Source organism: Mus musculus, chromosome 12 (assembly GCF_000001635.26).
Source record: "Mus musculus strain C57BL/6J chromosome 12, GRCm38.p6 C57BL/6J".
Lineage (NCBI taxonomy): Eukaryota > Metazoa > Chordata > Mammalia > Rodentia > Muridae > Mus > Mus musculus.
In genome coordinates this window covers 80,182,448-80,199,376 of record NC_000078.6, presented here as the reverse complement: position 1 = coordinate 80,199,376, position 16,929 = coordinate 80,182,448, and the positions used below count along the sequence as shown (strand labels likewise).

At 49.3% G+C, this 16,929-nt stretch overlaps 1 protein-coding gene across 9 annotated transcripts in view; it reads left to right on the top strand.

Moving 5' to 3' along the window:
• The window catches only part of Actn1 (actinin, alpha 1), a 92,879-nt gene that overhangs the window by 61,044 nt on the left and 14,906 nt on the right, over nucleotides 1-16,929 (top strand). For 8 of the 9 annotated variants that reach the window (NM_001346669.2, NM_134156.3, NM_001379075.1 and 5 more), the window contains exons 4-10: nucleotides 310-396; nucleotides 2,364-2,451; nucleotides 2,904-2,982; nucleotides 5,660-5,741; nucleotides 6,924-7,009; nucleotides 14,478-14,570; nucleotides 15,754-15,984. In NM_001346669.2, coding sequence (NP_001333598.1) covers nucleotides 310-396; nucleotides 2,364-2,451; nucleotides 2,904-2,982; nucleotides 5,660-5,741; nucleotides 6,924-7,009; nucleotides 14,478-14,570; nucleotides 15,754-15,984 — 746 coding nt within the window. Of the gene's footprint in view, nucleotides 1-309; nucleotides 397-2,363; nucleotides 2,452-2,903; nucleotides 2,983-5,659; nucleotides 5,742-6,923; nucleotides 7,010-8,007; nucleotides 8,092-14,477; nucleotides 14,571-15,753; nucleotides 15,985-16,929 lie in introns of all 9 variants that reach the window. The other variant, XM_030246514.1, reaches the window with a different exon arrangement.

The following is a 16,929-nucleotide window of genomic DNA, read 5'->3' as shown; positions in this document are numbered from 1 at the left end:
TCCTGATGAATACACTGTCTCAAGAGAATCACCTGTCCCTCCCTCACACCTCAAGTAACCTCTCCTGGCCAATCAAAGTGTCTGTGTGGAGCTGGGTGTGGCTTAGGAGCGGTGAGATCTGTGTGTGCTAGGTGTGATGTGTGTGAGTTTAATCCCTTGCGCAAATAAACACATGAATGAATATGTCAGTAATTTTTTTTTCCCTCCTGGAAATGGGCGGTTTGTGATGTTTGACGTCTAAGTGGCGTGACATGGCACTGTCTGGCTTGCTGCGATCCACCTAACGTGTCCTGCCACTGTTTTCTGTAGAAATTGTGGATGGGAATGTGAAGATGACCCTGGGCATGATCTGGACCATCATTCTCCGCTTTGCCATCCAGGACATCTCCGTGGAAGGTGGGTTTCTGCTTTGTTCTGTCCCTTCTCAAACTCTTCTCCCCCTGCCTTCCCTACCCTGTCTTCCTCTCTCTAGGCCCATCCAGAACTCCCTCATATGATTTCAAATAACCCCCAAAAGTATGTCAGCCCAGCGGCATTTCTGGCTTTGAGAATGCCAAGGCTGTTGTGGTTAAGTGTCTAAAAGCCTCACTTGGGCCCTTAGTGGCAAAGGATAAGAAACAGAACTTAGGAAAGTGAGGGGAGCCCCATGCCCACTGATGCGTTCATTGCTCCCCCTGGTGGCTACCTTCCAGATGTGCACAGGTTGCCCTGGTATGAGAGAGCAATCTCTCTGTATTCCTTACTCAGCCTTTTAAAAAAGCTTTGTGCCTGATATTCTGCTTATATCACATACTGTTCAGACTTTTCTATGTACATGATATATACATACAATAAAACCACACCTTTTTAAACGATGAGATTGAGATAAAATGCTTTTAAAATATACAGATTTAATTTTTTATGTGTATGGGTGTTTTTACCTGAATGTGTGCCTGCATATTGTGTGTGTGCCTTGTGCCCCAGCATCCAGAAGTGGGCATTGGATCTCCTGACACTGGGATTACAGTTTTCAGCTTCCCAGATGTGAGTGCTGGCAACCGAACATGAATCCTGTAAGAGCAACAAGCACTCTTAACCACCGAGCCATCTCTTCAGTCCCATAAAGATTTATTTTATATGTATATGTATATGCATATGCATCTGTGTGTGGTTATACAGGTGGGTGCTGGTGCCCTCAGAGGGCCAGACGCATTGGCTCCTGGAGCTGGTGTTATAGGCAATTGTGAGCTATTCTAACATGGGTGCTAAGAACCCAACTCAGGTTCCCTGCAAGGGCACTGAGCCACTTCTCTAGCCCCATGCCAACTCATAAGTAGATCTCACCATGTACCTCTGGTTAGCCTGGAAGCTGCTGTGTAGACCAGGCTCCCCTTGAACCCCAAGAGATCTACCTGCCTCTGCCTCTGCCTCTAGAGTGCTAGGATTAAAGGTGTGCCGCACACACCTGGCTCCCATGCCAATTTTATAATTGGTTGTTTGTACTTGAATCATTATAACCTTTGTGCTGATTCTTTTTTTTTTTTTTTTTTTTTTTTTTTTTTTTTTTTTTGAGACAGGGTTTCTCTGTATAGCCCTGGCTGTCCTGGAACTCACTCTGTAGACCAGGCTGGCCTCGAACTCAGAAATCCGCCTGCCTCTGCCTCCCGAGTGCTGTGATTAAAGGTGTGCGCCACCATGCCCGGTATTTGTGCTGATTCTTTAACATTATTTTAAAAGTCCATTTTATAAATTAAATATGTGAGGTCACTCGGGAACACCACTAGTAGTAAAGGCCACCACCTGCAGTTCACAGATCTGAACACACGGGGGCAGTGCAGCCTGAAGCCTTGGAGCTGGTAGTTCACCATCCCCTTGGGTGCCTGGCTTTTCAGATACCTGCCCGATCCACATACAATGACAGGGCACCAGAGCCAGATCAGTGCAGTAACAGGAAGAAGCCATGTTTCAGCCGAGCCTGGACAGGCATCCTTTCTTCCTGGTTCTCCACGCTCACCCTGTCAAGGGGCTTCTGGTCATGTAAGCTTCACGGGCGCTTACAGCTGTCCTTGGGACAGCCACCAGTTGCTGACTTACCTTATATTACAGTCATCTCTTGAATAGAAGGGAGTTAGGCAGATAGCCTCAGAAAGCTGCTGCTGCCTGGACGTTTTAGTCTATGGTGTGAGTGGCTTGCTTTTTTTTTTTTTTGTTTCTTAAATAACTTTTCCAACTTTGCCCAACAAATAGACATGGCGGCCTAGACTTCCTCCTGCCTCGTAACAATGGAATTGAGCTCTTGAGGTTCCTGTAGGGCCTCTTATGAGCAGTGTCCTCCCTCCCCTGGGTCAGCCCACCGACCTCCTTCCTCCACCCTCTTTCCACAGAGACTTCAGCTAAAGAAGGGTTACTCCTGTGGTGTCAGAGGAAGACAGCCCCATATAAAAATGTCAACATCCAAAACTTCCACATCAGGTGAGTGCTGCAGCCAGGAGGAGGCTGGCCTGTCTCCTCAAGGCCTCCCCTGCCCCACCCTTGGTTGGAAGAGAGTTGGTGGGGGGGAGGGGGCGTCTTCTTGGGAAGGGTATGTCCCTTTGAATCTGCCATCCCTCCCTGTGGTGTCTTGGACCTGACTGCTGCCCATCACACCTCTGTTGATATTTGTGACACTGTCAAGACCCCCAAGATTGTATCAGGAAGCCCAGGGTTCCAGATCAACAGACTAAGGCTTTAGTGAACGGGTTGGGTAGGTGGGTGTGGTGGGTTCATCTCGACTTGCCAACCACTCAGAAAACCTTGACCCTAATCCCTGGGAATGTGGCAGGCAGAAAGTCTCCCTTCCCTTCCCTGTCTTCTAAATCCTACTTCAAAGGGTTGCATAATAAACATCAGAAGTCATGTTCCTCCCCCACTCTCTCCCTGGACAGTTGGAAAGATGGTCTTGGTTTCTGTGCCTTGATCCACCGACACCGGCCCGAGTTGATTGACTATGGAAAGCTTCGAAAGGTACTTGTGCTCATTTGATCTCATGCTGTCCTCTCTTGCTCAATGACTGGTCCCTAGTGGGTGGAGACGAGCTGAGGGAAGACAGAACGGGACCACTTCTGGGACCCCAGTGTCCAGCCTGAAAGTTGTTGGCCTTATGGACCAGCTACACTGAGCCCCATCCAGAAGCAAGCAGGAAAATGCTTTTTCTGTTACCCAGCGTGCACATCCCGGGTCCCTTTGCACGTATATAGTCCACCTATAAAGCTACCACCAGCACTAAGGTGGCCGTGTTTGAGCAATGGTATGCAAGGTTTCTCCTTTCCCTTACTTCTGGTGTCATACAGTAACTGTATTAATTCATGATATAAAACATCTCTTATCCAGAGAGACATTTTTTGTCCCTGTGTCCCTGGCAGGCACTGCAGGTTTGGTTTCTTGTGTTGCCCCCTCAGTTTTATTTAAGCTTTTGAGCTGGTGATGGGTTTTACTATATTGCTCAGGCTGGTCTCCAACTCCTGGACTCAAGTGGCCCTCAACCGCCCAAGTATCTGGGACTCTTCAGTCGTGTGCCATTATGTGACCTTCATTTCTATCTGGGTGTCAGCTCACTTGGTGATTTTCTTGTGTGAGACGTGTATGTTGAGGGGTGAGGAGGTGAGGCTGTTGTAAACGCATGTCGGTTGTGAGTGTTCAAGCTGGCCAGTGGGCACTGACCTAGACACCTCCGTAAGGTCTGTCCTGGACTATTTTATCTGCCATGAAACCGGTGTCATGAGCTCTGCCCAGCTGTACATTGATCTGGAATGGAATGAAAATGGAACCTGTGGGCGTATAGCCCTCTTGGCAGGTGATCTTCTAGAATGGACAAGCCTGTTTCTCCCCTTTCCCCAGGATACCTGAGGGCAGTGTCTAGCCTACTACCTTGTGCAGACACATCTGTGCCCTGGGGCTTCTTGCTAACCAGGAACCAGAAAAGCCCTGATGGCTCCTACCCAGGCAACTGGTGGTGGTGGCAGGGCCTCTGGTTTTAGGGTAGATTTTTTTTTTTTTTGTGAGAGGTGGACAGAGTAGATTTCCACCCTAATGGGGAGGAGCCTGAGGCCTGCCCTATGTGCAGGGCTGGAGCCACTGTTCTCAAGCTACCCTCTAAGGGAGAAGTGAGTCCCAGCCTACCAGCTCAGCTGCTTTGGCATGGGGGAGAATGTCCTGTATGTCACAGACTGTCTCATATGTCATGTGCATATTGGAGAGCTCCTGGCTTCCACTTACTGACCCGTGAGCAAGACTGCCCTGAATTCCAGTGCATACATCTCTCTGACACTCCGGTCTCAATTCTTTGGGTGCCTCTCAGAATCCCAAGGACTGCTGGATCCAGTGGGAATCCCATATTAAATGTTTTTCAACATTTTTTGAGATTATTAATATAAGTACATCATTTCCCTCTTTCTCTCTCTAAATCTTCCCATGAATCACCCCCTCTCCCTTTTGCTCTCTTTCAAAACCATGGCCACCTTTTCTTTAATTATTGTTGTTGTTTTCTTTAATTATTGTTGTTGCTGCTGGTAGGAATGGTGTGTGTGTGTGTGTGTGTGTGTGTGTGTGTATTCCTAAGTATGTAAATACAAGCTGCTCAGTCCATGTGTTACCTGTAGGATTCTGTCTTCAGGGCTGACCATGTGGTATTTGATAACTACTTGCTGTGCTCTTCCCTGGCGCAGGCTGTTTCTGCAGCTCTCATTGTTCCTTAGCCGCCTGCAGTTCTCTGTGTAGGGTTGTGGCTTTCCTCCTTCTGAGTTAGCATGTCGACTCGTGTTACCGTTGTTCAGGTCACATATAGGCAGACATTGTAGTGAGGTTCATGTCTCAGGAATAGCTTCTAGCATTTATAGGATGCTACAGTCTCACAGTCTACAGTCTCACAGTCAACTCTTCGGCTTTTACAGTCTCCCCTCCCCCAGCCCCCTGACACAATAATCCCTGAGCCTTATGCAGGAGTATAACTTTTTGAGGACCCTCCATGCCGCCCTCCACAGCAGCCGCACCATCTTATGAGACTGACTGAGCAGTGTGGCCTGCTGGGCTGAGGAGGCACCTAACTCCATTTTACATTACCTCCATGTTTGAAGTACACTCCGGGATGCAAGGATCCCAGAGTCCCCAACATCCTTTGCCAGCTCTCCCCATTTAGCTTTCGAGAAAAGATCACAGAGGCACTAAAAAAGCCATGGCTACTTAGAATAACCCAACACATGGGAATCCATGGTGGGTCAGCTTCAACTTCTCACTAATCTTTATGAGTTAAGAGCACCTATCCCAACTATTGAGTTCAGACAGGAAGGGGAGGGGGGGACTAAGTCTGAGTCATTTACCCATGTCTCCTGCCAGAACTGATGGCTCTCAACCCCACTTCTTAGTTCTTTCCTACTCCAACTCTAACATCAGGCCTATGTATTCTCTTCCCCCATTTCCATACTGAAGAGTGATGGGGGAAGAGAATGTTTCAAACCTCTAACTAGTGACCCCTAAAAAAGGCCTTGAAGTCACCCTTTCTTACCTAGAACCTGAGAAGGGCTGGTACACACACACACACACACACACACACACACACACACACACACACCGCCCATCTCCTCCCAGCTGCGATGCACTGTGACCTGTGCCTCTCTGTAGGCTCACTTTGTGCTTTCTCCTTTAGGATGATCCACTCACAAACCTGAACACGGCCTTTGATGTGGCAGAGAGGTTCCTGGACATCCCTAAGATGCTGGATGCTGAAGGTAAGGGCTTTCTTCACCCTCCCCCACCCCAGCCCCCAGCAGCTGAGGCATGAAAGGAGTGGGTCTGTCCACTGGGACCTCAGTTTGAAGAGCTTGGGATCCCTCCCCTGCCGGGGATTCTGTGTGGTTCGGAGGAAGAGGCACTAGCTGACAGCACGCAAGCAGCATAGAGCAAGTTTTTCTGGAGAAGGGAAGGTAGGCCTTCCTGCTCTATCCTTGCCCTTGGAAGAAGCAGGAACCATGGCCACTATCCCTTAAGCTCTCCTTAGTCCTAATGTTCATGTGCCTTTTACGTGTCTTAGCCTCACAGTGAGGAGCTGAAGAGAGTCTAGGGTGGGCAGTGTTGGCAGGGGGATTGTCCAAGATTGCCCCCAGCTCTGTTCTCCTGATAACCCTTTATATTTGACAATTTCTTCAAGAAGATTCCAAACATGAACGGAAGCATACGATGGTATAACACCTACCGTCCCAGGAGGACTTTTGACATTCCATCACACCTTTTTTTTTTTTCCTGTGTCCTTTTGCTGTCTTTGTTGGACTGTGCTGAATCTCAAACCTCATGTCACCGCTACCTGCTTCCGAGTACATGCCTTAAAGATAATGGGTATTTTTGAATGTAATTAAAATACTTTCTACAGACCAGTTGTAGTGACATGTACCTGTAATCTCAGCACTCCAGGGTTGAGACAGGAGGATCATGAATCTGAGGCCAACCTGGGTTCTATCAGTGAGACTGTCTCAAAAACAAATCAACAAAAACTGTTTCACACCTAGCAAATATGACAGTGATTCCAATATATTCTTGTCATGTCATGTGCATGACCAGAGTCCCCTAGTTTAAAATGGCCACTGAGGGTGGGTTGGCTGTGCCCGTGCATATTCTTAGGTGGTGAGCTCTATAGGCCACATTCTCCTTCCTTTAACCCCATCTATTGATGCCCTTAACCTTGTGATTAGAGGAGAGCTGCCAGGTAGGGTAGCCTTGGTTGCCTCCTGGGGTATCAGATCATCCATGCCTCTGTGACCCATGTTCCCGTTACTGGAAGTTGACTCTGAAAGCTGGCTAGATTCAGGGTGGACCTTCTGGCAAGGTCACTTCACAGTATGCCACACCCCTTGAGAGATGTGCTATGTGCTCACTAAGGTAGCTTTAACTGCAGCTCTTTCTCTGTCTCTCTACAGACATCGTCGGAACTGCCCGGCCAGATGAGAAAGCCATTATGACTTATGTGTCTAGCTTCTATCATGCCTTCTCTGGAGCCCAGAAGGTACCTGGGGCCCCTACTCCTTCTATGCCCAGCACACCTCATGCCAGATCCTAGCCATGCTCCTGCCCCCTCCCTCCTTCCATCCCTCCATGTTCCAGTGCAGGGGTCTGGACAGCCTGGTTCTGGTCTTGTGGGTAGTTAGCTGTGTTTCTGAAGAGGTCTTGTTTGCCTCCTCCATAACTCAGCAATTCTGCTGTCTCTTACCATCCATCAGTACTGAAAACATAAAGTGCTAGTCCTCTGGGATCAGCTACATGACCCAGGCAGAAGGGTGGGGTGTGTGAAAGGTCCTGGTTGCAGGAGACCGTAAGCCGAAGTCCCACCCCTGTGGGATTGACAGGCTTCACAGTACTGGGGGGGAGGGGGGCTTCCGTTGGGCTGTCGTACACTTCCTCTCTTCACTTACCCAGTTTGCAAAGGTGTCATATACCTTCCCCCTCAGGCACGATTTAACAAGTCTGTCTCCAGCCTTGAGCCCTGTCCTGCTTGGGATCCCCATGTGGCCACTGTCCACTGTGTTCTTAGACAGCATGGCCTGTGGGAGGAGGGGAGAGGATATAAGCGGCAGTGAGGCCCCTTCTGGTACCCTGGCCCAGAATGCTCTGGGAGGCAGAGGGTATAAAGCCAGGTCCGGTTCCTGCTGTGGGCATTGGAAAACCCAAAGTTGTCACTCACTACCATGCTTAACTAGGGCAGCAGATGTCCCTCCCAGAAGCAGCACATGGCTGTGACCACAGAAACCTTCATGGCTTTGGTCCCTAGGCCTGCCACATGTTCCTCGTGACCTCTGAGTGACCTGTCGGAAGTGCATGATGGGAGGTTCTGCCCCCACCCCTGCCTCCCTTGCTCATTTCCCTGTCTGCTCACTGTCCCTTCTGGCCCGCTCCTCTCCTCCTGCGCCCTCACCTTCTGTCTCGTGCTCTCTGTCTGCTGCTGCTGTTTGAGTTGGCTCTGTACTGCTCTATTCTCTCCTCAACCTCTTCTCCTTCTCTGTGCAGATGTGTAGGCACGCTAAGGCCGGAGGGGAAGGCCATGTGACCTAATGTTTCATGTCACTGCCACGCCTTCTCGGTGCGCAGAAGGTGAGCTCGCCCTTGGCCTTGCCCACTCTCCCGGCTGCCCTTTGGCCCATCTTGTCCCCCTCCACGGACAGCAGTAGTAGTTCCCGAGTGAGAAAGCGTTAGACGCTCTCAGAGCCCTGACAAGCACACTTAGGGATGGCAGAGAAGCCCAGCCTCTTGGCAGCCTTCCTTTTTGTTTCGGTGAACACTGGGCATAGTGGACCCTCCCCAGAGGGGAAGGCAGACAAGCTGTCAGTGCCTGAATCCTAAGCCATTCCCTTAAATACCCATGATTCCTGTCACTTCTGAACCTTCCTTCTTCCTGCATGACTAAGGCCATCAATCTAGGCAGCAGCCAGGGCAGGGAGAGGTCTTCTGCCTTCTCCCTGATGTCTAGGCCAGAGTCCTGATGCCACTCGCCAGCCAGGCCTTTCATGGATAGTTAGTTGCAAACAATATAAGAATACCACTTGGGTGCCATAGACTGTGGAGCTTTGAGCATTCATTACTAAAACTACCCTGCAGAGAACAGGGAAGCTATTCTTTTTTCTTTTCTTGTTTTTTCTTTCTTTTTTCCCCCATTGGTCTTTTTGTTGTTTTTGTTTTGTTTTGTTTTTTGTTTGTTTGTTTTTTATTTGTTTTTGTTTTTTAAGACAGGGATTCTTTGTGTAGCCTTGGCTGTTCTAGAACTCAATGCGTAGACCAGGCTGGCCTTGAACTCAGAGATCCACCTGCCTCTGCCTCCCAAGTGCTGGGGTTAAAGGTGTGCAACCACCACCATCTGGCTTTTTTTTTCCCCCTTCATGTTGGTGCTGGGGTTGAACACAGGGCCTTGTGCTTACTAGATAAGCATTCTATCACCAAGCTTCATGTCCAGCAGTAAAAATGTCTTATAAAAAAAAATCAGTGTGCCTCCCCCACCTCTCTCTTTCTCTCTCTCATAGAAATACCTTTAGGAAAAGGCACCTCTAAAAATTGCCCAAAGACAACCAGATGAGCTGGCAGCAGCCCTGGTACCCAGCGGATGGGCACCTGGACCTGCCTTTCTACTGACTGCAGAGGACGCAGCCCTTCTGTTGGCTCCTCAGTGGCCAGCCTCCAGCTTCCAAGGGATCCTCCCTGCTGGCCTCCCAATTTTTCCTCTGCCCCCCCCCCCCACCTCTGCTGCTCTCCCGCTGACCTCTCCTGAACCCTGCCCCCCCCCCCAAGCCGGGATAGAAGCAGCCTCTCTGCTTGCCTTGGTTGGGGTGTTTACACTCAGCCTGCTAACCACATAGAGTGCACGGCCAGGCTGACTTGAGGTGGCCTCTCCCCTCTGACCAACTATCCTGATCCTTCTTTTTTATGGTCTTTTGCCTTTAAGGATTCTGCCCAGGGCTCCATGCCTGCTGACACTGGCTTTGCCTGTCTTTGATGCCTTCTCTGTGGCCTGGCTGATGACAATGCTCAGGAGGGGTGTGTGTGTATATGTGTGTGTGTGTGCACTTGTGTGTGTGTGTACATGTGCATGCACAGATAGATGCATGGCATGGAAGGGTATCTCCTGTGTGTTGGGGAGAGAGTGGGATTTTTGTGGCTTTTCCTCTGAAATCCCCCCCCCCTTTACTGTGCTCTCTTCCCTTTCTTCATCCCTGTTGCCACCATTTCATGCTTTTGTCCATACCTCAGAGTGGGAGCACAGACAGTGTGGCAGAGTGTGGGGTGCCCTGTTTGATCCTTGGGTCTCCTGGTCAGAGACCTCAACAAGACTCATCCTGCAGCACCTGTCTAGAAAGATCTGCTCTGGAGGGATTCGAACTTCTGGTGGGAGGGTGAGGAGATGAAGGAGCCCTTCTGCATCCCACACTCTTGTCTTGACTCCCTCTGTGGCGAGTCACCATGACAAACACCTTCCAGAACTATATCCATGGCTCGCCCTCCTCTCCACACCTTTCCCTGGCCAGTCAGACATAATAGAAGTAGAAAGATCCCCACTAATAGCCATGTGCAAGTGTCTGTGTACATTGATGTGCAAGCATATGGTGGCCACAGCTGCCGAGAGACTGCCCTCATTGGGTGAGGACCGACTGCGGTTTGGCAGGCTGGGTTGGGTTCTGGTTCCTTGCTTCCCTTCCCTGCCCAGGTTTAAGGATGGGTGGAGAGCATTGTTTTGTTTGTCAAGGTTTTGTTTATGCTGCTAGTGCTGTTGGGGGTCTCTTGGGAGCTATTTCTAGGACTGGCTTTTGAATGGGAAGACTTGATTTGATGCGGGTGTTTCTGGTTGTTTAGGGACAGGTGGAGCTGCCTGCATCCACCCACCTGTCCATCAACCACTCGCTCCACTAGTGTAAACCTTCTAAGGGATAAAGAGTATCCCCGTTCACAGATGCTATCTGAGGCAGTGCTCAGAGCAGGGCTTGCACTGCAGCGGGTCTGTGCTGAAGAGACAGCTGTGGGGCTGCGGGATGCTGTGAGCATCGGCTTGGAGCTTGGAGGCTTACACAGAGATAAGGTGCTCCCAGGAAAGGCTTGGGTACCACTAGGGACGGGCAGAGACCATCACTAAGGAGTTACTAACAGTGGTGGCAAAGGTCAGCACAGCTAAGGCAGAAGCTTCAAGGTCACCACTAGGTCACTACTGAACAGGGAATTCTGGAGGAAATTGAGGCACAGGTAGAGGAACAGATATGTGTCCCCAAACCTATCCCAGCCTGCTTGTCTTGGGGAAGTTCCTTTCTGGGGCTAGAAGCCATGATCTGCTGGGCTTAGCAAACCCAGGGGAAGGGTAGTAGATTAGGCAGGGGAAGGGATAGACTAGGCAGTAGTAGTTAGCAGACTGGGGAGGATGGAAAGGTAATTCAAGCTGGAATTAGGGAAATTTACTACAAGCATCAACAAGGAGATCCCTGTCGTAGTCATACATACGGACTGTGGTTAATGGAGCCCTGGTATGTCACTTGGCCGAGTTTGAATATTTGATAACACCTTAATTGGTGACAGCCTCTCTATAGATGGACCTGTCTCAAGTGACTTGGCACTCTGACTATCAGGGTGGAAGTTTGGCATGGGATTTCTAAGTCTCTAAGAACAATGGTTCATGGCTTTGAAAACAATCATAATATAAAATTAAATGTTGTATGGCCAGGTGTGGTGAGTAATAATGTCTCTAATCCCAGCACTTGGGAGGCAGAGAGGCAGGAGGATCGCTGAGCTCAAGAGCAACCTGGTCTACATAGCAAGTTCTAGAACAGCCAGGGCTACCTAGAGAAACCCTGTGTAAACAAATAATTTGTATGTTAAGTTGAACACATAGTATGGTTGAAAGTGGTCACAGAGACTAAATATGCACATCTGGCCCCTTCCTCTGGAGTCTTTTTTTCAGCTCATTGGCATCTATGTTTGCTTACATATGATCTCAAGCAGTCTGTCATCTGGAAAGACTTGGGCAGCCTGGTTCATGCATGGGTTTTAGAATAGCCCATTCCATCACAGAAAACCCAAAGTCAGAAGCCAGCCTGACTCTGAGGTGGCTTCCATCTCCGCCTTTCTCTCAGGGCCATTTCTTTCCTCTCCTGGGCCAAGTCCCTCCCTGGTGCTGCTGTTGCCCCCCTACCACAACTCCAGCTCCCACCATGCCATGGGCTTCTTGTAGCTTTGAGGAGGGGAAGTCAGATGTTTGGGATGGCTGCTGTTGCCGTCTGCAGTCTGATTCCCTTCATTCCATGAGTGAGGGCTGCAGGGCCAGCTAAGCTGACTTGTCTCGCCTCTTTGACTGAGGTTAGTTGGTTGTGACAAGCCTCCCTTCATTAGGAGGCCGCCTGAGAGCACGTGTCACCTATGCCCCTGGAAGGCTTATTCAGGGTTGCCAAGGAAGTGGAGAACCAGTGTTCTGAGGACAGCCTCTGTCTTTCAAGAACCTGCTTCTCAAAGATCAGAGGACTACTATCCCTAAAGGTAACCCACAGGTGTTCACAGACTGACCCTTTATAAAGAAAGCACTCTTGCGTTCTGTTGGCTTGACTTCACTGAAGGCAGGAAGGCTCTTCTGGCATGCTGGTAGAGGCCTCAGGCTCTCTCTCCTGATGAGGCTAGCCCAAAAAGGACAAGCCAGGATGTAGGCTTTGTTTGTAAAAGGGTAAGATCCTTGCAGAAAGCCTCCAGGAGTTACAGGTGGAAGTCTTCCCCAGATTTCATCCAAAGGTGTTGTCTTTGGCTGTGGAATGGTCCACAGGCCTTGGCAAAGCTGTACAAACTCTAGCCAGTCAGTGGTGGTGCACACCTTTAATTCCAGCACTAGGGAGGCAGAGGTAGGTGGATCTCTGAATTCCAGGCCAGCCTGGTCTACAGAACAAGTTCCAGGATAGCCAAAAAATAGATGCAAACTTAGACCCTACTCAGCCTACCAACTTGGCAAACAAGTGGAAGTTTATGGCTGTCGAGCCCAGGATTTCAGGGTGCATCTGGAGGACAGCACATTTAAGGTGAGATTTATTTCTAATTACATTAGAAACTATAGCAGCAAGCTACCGTGGTGCTGCACACCTGTAATCCCTGTTCTCTGGGGTATGAGGCAGGAGAACCTTAAGTTCCGGGCCAGCCTGTTTATCTACAATGGGGGTGGGGGGTCCTACCCATGACTTGTTAATGGCAGTCCCTGCAGTTGTAGCACCTCCTGGTTGCCTGTGGTCCTCTGCCCTAACTTGAGCAGCAGTAGTTTTGGTAACACCAGGCACATCATCACCTCAGCCAGCTTCATGGATCCTGCCTTTTGGGGCAGGCTCCTGGGAAGCAACAGTTTCCTCAGTGCCTCAGGTAATTCACCACAGTTACTCACTGGTTCTCAAGACGGATGACAAGCAGGACATCTGTGTGACAAAGGGCCATGCCATCTCCAGGACAGGGTTGAGTTGAGGGCAGGGATGATGGCTGAGGAGGCCTTGCTTTCGTGAGAGTGGGGAGTCCCAGAGCCCCTGTCCAGATGACTGTTAGACCCCTCTGCTTACTCCCATGCTCTCCTTCTGGAGTCCCAGCTGTTCTAGCGCCCACACTGTAGGATGGACTCTTGATGTTTCCCTTGGGAGAGCTTTAGGACACTTTTGCTCTGTCCCATCCCTTATGGGTCCCAGAACACTCACCCACCAGGTATGGGATTTAGTTGGCATTTCCTCTTTGAAAAACTCTTCTCGGAAAAAGCCACATGTCATAGTCTTTCCATCCGGTTCCTGGGAAGTTCTTCACACTCGGTCTCATTTTGTGATAACAGAAGATCTTTTTGTTCATCAACCAAATTTGGGTTTTTCAGCCTTTTCTCTTACACCAGGTCACCTGTCCTAGGGTCTCAGAGTTCAAATCTACCTTCTCACAGGCTCATAGGCATTGTCCCTTATACCTAAACTGTCTCCTTTCTACCTTGTGGTCCCGAAAGAGCTTTGAAATCAAAGTGTACGGTTGGCATATGTATAAGGAAGCAACTCAACTTCAGAACCACTCAAGTGGGCCAGGCATGGTAGCGAATGCCTTTACACCCAGCACAGAGGCAGAAGCAGGCAGAGCTCTGTGAATTTGGGGCCAGCCAGGTCTACAAGAGTTGAGTTCCAGGAAAGCCAGGGCTATATGATAAGACACTATCTCAAAAAAAAAAAAAACAAAACAAAACAAAAAAAAAACCCAACCAAACAAAATAACCAAATTCACTTCATTGAAGTGGATTTGGAGCACAGGGTCCCTGCTGCTGTTGAATACAGAGCATCTTTTCCAGCCTCCAGAGGCCGAGTCTCATGGGGCTAGGCCTTGTGGCTAGTTACCTTTCCATCCCTTGTTCTTCTCTATGCTGAGGACAATCTCTGGTCTGTCGTGGCCCAGTGCTTGGTGCACGGTGTGATCTTAGTTGAGTCATCAGTATTTGCTCTGGGTTTCCTAGGCTTGGCACCAGTGCTGGTTTATGCCTTACATCTTATCCTCTGTGCACTGCCACAACATTGGCTTTTCTCTAAAGGGCTTTGAGCCAGGAGTCCTGACTGAGAGACTTCACTATCAGCCAGCACTTTCTCCTCAGGCTTTCAGACTTGAAGACTCACATCTTCAAAATCCCATCAAATCCAGCTCAAAATCCCAAGTCCTGTGACTCCTGGAATTCCAGGCTGGGCATGAGTTTCTTCGTTTTTCCCCCTGGCCTGAGATTTTGGATGCCTCAGTTACTTGATTCATTTCTTCCCAGCATGCGTGATGAAAATCAACCCTTGTCCAGGGCTGGCAAAGAGGTGCTGATGCAGAAGCCAGTGGAGGGAGGGGGGATGTGACTTGGAGCCTCAGGGGCTTCTTTCCAACCGCATAGGATAGCAGGGTGGAAGGGGTTGTTGGCACAGGTGTGTCTAGGTACCCCTGCTGCTGGGGCAGGCTGGTCATGACTTTCTCTATCTCGTTTCCAGGCAGAAACAGCAGCCAATCGCATCTGCAAAGTGTTGGCGGTCAATCAAGAGAACGAGCAGCTTATGGAAGACTATGAGAAGCTGGCCAGTGATGTGGGTACCCCTCTGTTCTACCTTGGCCCCAGCTAGGCCATGTATGACACCCTGAGAGAGTGAAGCTCCCAGGATCTGTACCTGTATTGTCATTCTGTGGGCACAGTCCCAGGCTGGTGTAGTGCATGATCCAATCACAGTTAACACAGGGCAGCTTGGTTCTGGGCCTCTGGGAGAGCAGAAGTGAAAACAGGAAAGATGGTCTCTGGGCTACAGTGGGCCTGGGAAATGCCTTCGCCTCTCTGGCTCTTGCTTTTTCTTTCACTTACTGAATGGGAGTTGAGACCTGGGATCTTAGAAGCATTTGCAGTCTGGTAAACTGCCCCTTGGGAAGTTTTGCCTGAACTACATAGTACAGGGCTATGCCAAGTACTTAGAAGACATGTGCCTGAGAGGGCTCAGTACTGTCTCAGGCTTGGTACTTAGCAGTACTTAGTACTTAGTAGTCAGGCCAGCAGGGGACAGGATGGGAAGCAGTCGATCAGCTGACCAGCTACCATTTGGGCTAAGGTGCTTCTTCCGTGACAGAATCCAGCCCTTTGACCTGCTCCCCTGGCCTTTCGGTGGCTTTGCCCTCCAGCTGAGTGAGAGCCAGTTGCCCTGGCTTTAATCCCTGCTTCACTGCTTCAGCCAGTCACCACAGCAGGCTGCGTGACCTGGCAGAGCCTTGGGCGCCTCCTCCATAGTGTGGGGGTGATAGTAGCACTTGACTATGTAGTATTCCTGTGAGTCACTTTGTGGGTCATGCCTGGCATCATGCAGGTGTTCGTATGCTTCCTGTCATCCATCCTGGATCTTCTTCCTCTCCCTCACCATGGCTCCAGGCTAGAAATATAGGCTGTCCCAGAAGCCAGCCTCTTTCTTTTGGAGCCAGAGGTTCCCATTCTATTACACCCCTGCTTGGTGTAGATGAAGAAACTGAGGCCTGGCTAGACTTAAGCTCAGGTCTCCTTGCTCTTAGAGAATCCTGTGGTTCTTTGGTTCTTCCCGTATCAGGGCAGAGAAGATGAGGGGTGTGGGCTCTGAATTGACCATATCCTGGTCAACTTGGAGGAAGCACCCAGAAGCCTTGCTGCAAGCCATGGTGAGGTCTTTGTAGGTAATTGGAAGGGAGAGTGGAAGAAAGGCAAGCTGGCCTTTGCGCATCCTTACCCTGTGCCTTTCCTCTGTTTTGCCACTGTAGCTGTTGGAGTGGATCCGCCGCACCATCCCATGGCTGGAGAATCGGGTGCCTGAGAACACCATGCATGCCATGCAGCAGAAGCTGGAGGACTTCCGAGACTATAGACGCCTGCACAAGCCGCCCAAGGTGCAGGAGAAGTGCCAGCTGGAGATCAACTTTAACACGCTGCAGACCAAGCTGCGGCTCAGCAACCGGCCTGCCTTCATGCCCTCCGAGGGCAGGATGGTCTCGGTGAGTGCCAGGGGCAAGTCTGGGGCCTGCCTGGCCACCTCCATCCCCCAACTGCATGGAGGTGGGTTTTCTTCTACCTACAAACATAGTCCGTGTTTCTTATATTCTACCACACATGCGTGAGCCCAAGCACAAAGGGACAGCCACTTTCCCCCCAGACTGTTCTAGCTCAGGTTTGTCCAACTCAACCCCAGAGTATTCCAAACTTCCCTACACCTTAAAAAAAAAAAAAAGTTTTAAACAGAATATGTGGTCATACTGAACCAAACTGTAATGTTAATTTTTAATTTCATATAACCTCGAGTACTTTCAAAATAAAATAACAATAGCAAAACCAAAGCAAAACAAACCTACTTTTGTTATCTTAAATAAAAATCATTTTTTTAGTATGGTTCTAATATGCTAATAAGTAAAATATTTAAAATTAGAAGATGTTTATAATCTTACTACCTACTATATACTTTGTTTTAATTAGAAAAGATTTTTAAAATTTATTTTCTTCTTACTATTACTATTATTTTCTGATCCTAGGCACTGGATCCCAGTAACCCAGGTCCTCATGAATGTTAGGCAAGTGCTCTGATATAAGGCCGAATTCCCAGGCCCTATTTTTTTTTTTCTGTGAGAATAGGGTCTTATAAACTCATCCAAGCTGGCCTAAGACTTACCCTGTAGCCCATGAAGACCTTGACTTTGGATTCTCCTGCCTTGGCATTCCAAGTTGCTAGGATTTCAGGCCTATGCTACCAAGTCCAGTTTTAATCTTTATGTATAAATATAATTTTAAGTGGCTCTTAAAGTATGTTTTATATAAGATTCTTTCAAACAAGAACACCTATAACAAGTTGGGTGGGACACATGTTTGTAATCCTAGCTCTTGGGAGTCTGAGGCAGGAGGATCACAGCAAGCTTGAGGCCAGCCCAGGATATATAGCTAGGCCTTAT